This window comes from Loa loa (assembly GCF_000183805.2).
Source record: "Loa loa unplaced genomic scaffold supercont3.388, whole genome shotgun sequence".
NCBI classification, from domain to species: Eukaryota; Metazoa; Nematoda; class Chromadorea; order Rhabditida; family Onchocercidae; genus Loa; species Loa loa.
The window spans coordinates 58,488-60,772 of NW_018108568.1; the positions used below are offsets into that span (position 1 = coordinate 58,488).

General features: G+C 27.6%; 1 protein-coding gene across 1 annotated transcript; it reads left to right on the forward strand.

Moving 5' to 3' along the window:
* Nucleotides 1-1,321: 1,321 nt before the first annotated feature.
* LOAG_14791 (hypothetical protein) lies at nucleotides 1,322-1,766 on the forward strand (the record flags this gene model as incomplete). The annotated part of the gene is made up of 2 exons (XM_003150284.1): nucleotides 1,322-1,423; nucleotides 1,710-1,766. The coding sequence occupies 2 exons, from the start codon at nucleotides 1,322-1,324 to the stop codon at nucleotides 1,764-1,766; spliced, it is 159 nt and encodes a 52-aa protein (XP_003150332.1).
* Nucleotides 1,767-2,285: the final 519 nt, after the last annotated feature.

Consider the following 2,285-nt stretch of genomic DNA (forward strand, 5'->3'; position numbering starts at 1 on the left):
AAAAAAAAAAAAAAAAGAATGATCCACTTTTTATAGTTATATTAAAAAGTGACCAAATTTTAAGCGAATTGATTTTGGTCACTTTGAAAAAAGTAAATCAAATTTATAAATGATCAAAAATGAAATAGTGATAAAATAATCCAGAAAAATCAAGTTCACATTCATCGGTTATTCAATTCAGTGCATTATTCCTTTTCTTCCGGTTATTCAATCCAGTCACTATTCCTTTCCTTCCGGTTCAATCCAGTGCATTATTTCTTTTCTCCCGGTCATTCAATTCACTGCATTATTCCTTTTCTTTTTGTAACAGTGGTGTAAAATGGGTTTTCATGAAAAATTTTCAATTCTAAATGGGAAATTCATTCGATTCAAGCTATTCGTATTGATTAGATTGTCAGGATTAATCTTCATTCCGGAATAATATCTTTGTAAAGTTGACCTTTCTGGATTTATTCCCATCATTATTCATTTTTGATCACTTATATGAATCGATTTATTTTTTCAAAGGGATCAAAATCGATTCACTTTAAAGTTGATTTATGTTTTTATTTGACGTAATTCCTGATTTCTTTTCCTGACATCATTACTATTTTTTACATCAAAGGTCAAAAGTCAAAAAAATCAAGATAATGACTTGACCAAATTGAACGGTGTGATAAAGAATGCTTAACAACTATTTCAAATGATTTTACTAATTAAAACAGTAAATTACTGCGAAGCTACCAATTTCCCAAATGTTACTTTTACATATCGAGAAATGACATTTGAACAACATTTTATTCTCTGTTGAATTCACCTTGCAATGCATCGATTTTTGTTGCCATCAAATGCTAAAAGCCAAAAGCTGCAATGCCTATCTAGCCTAGACATTTCTTTAGGCTAAATTTTTTCTGACATTTTCTACAAATTTACTTTTAGCTATACAATGTGGTGACAATTTTACGAGAAATCTTTGAAGGTAAGCTAAGCTCATTGAATTGTAATGAATTTGAGATAATTTCCGGAAGAGAAATATTTCATTTATTTTTGTTCCAAAATTTGCAACTATTTAAATGAACAATAGCATATTTTAATGCTTCAAATATCTAATTCCATATAATATCATCTTATCAACAATTAATCTCTTTTATCAATTTTATCACTGTTAATTTTTTTTTTTTATTACAAAATTTAATTCATTTTATTGTTCAATCGTTCCTGCAAATATTGATTACTTTATGATTATTACCAAAAATATATGCATATATATATATATATGTAAAATTAAATTGATAGATGTATAATTTACCCAATGCTTCAGGAAATTTATTTTTGAGTGGTTATGCCGGAGGAAAAGGTCGGTTGGATGCGAATTGCGCGTCAAATTGCGCAATGTCGTAGTATTACTCTTGATGACATCTTAAAATGGATGCAAATTTTACTGGTAGTATTTCATCAATATTTTCATTGCTAATCAATAATAAATGCTATTCGTATATTATCGAATTATTTGATGAAAATTTATAAATCATTTAAAAGTAATAATTATTGAAATGGAAATGTATATGTTTAAAATTTAAAGATTCAGAATTCACTTTTCAAATGGAGAATTGGAAGCTATTTATGGATGATTATAATAATGGGAATATTTCATCTCAAACTTCTACATGCTATCACCTATCCTTTACATTCATTTCTCACTAAAGGATTCAAAACGACAATTTATTCAGATGGCAAAATACGCTTTCCACTCTTTTCATTATGCAAAGTTCGTTGCGAGGTCCTAATGATCAATGAAATCTGTCCATTTTTCCTTCCAGAATTAATGTCATATTCTAAGTTTGAAAAAAGTATCAAAAGAAACATACTTACCTACAAATTACTAAATTAAGATAGAATCAAAGATTAGGAAATTATCAGAATGTTAATGCTAGCCAATATTTTTTACGCTAATTTGGTCAAAGGTTAGCAAATTATTAGAATGTTAATGTTAGCCAATATTTTTTCACACTAATTTGGTCAAAGGTTAGCAAATTATTAGAATGCTAATGTTAGCCAATATTTTTCACTTTATTTGATCAACAATTAGCAGGTTGTTAGAATGTTAATACTTAACATTTTTTTTACGCTACATATAGTATACTAGGTGATCCCATAGTGTAAGTAATGCTTGATTATTTCATATCTTTATCTTATCAAAATCATTATCATTCTATCTTTTGTCGTGCGAAATCATTCGTATATTTCAATATTTCAGGTGACAATGATCTTCTTTGCTTTATCAGCAATTTGGCATTGTTTCACAT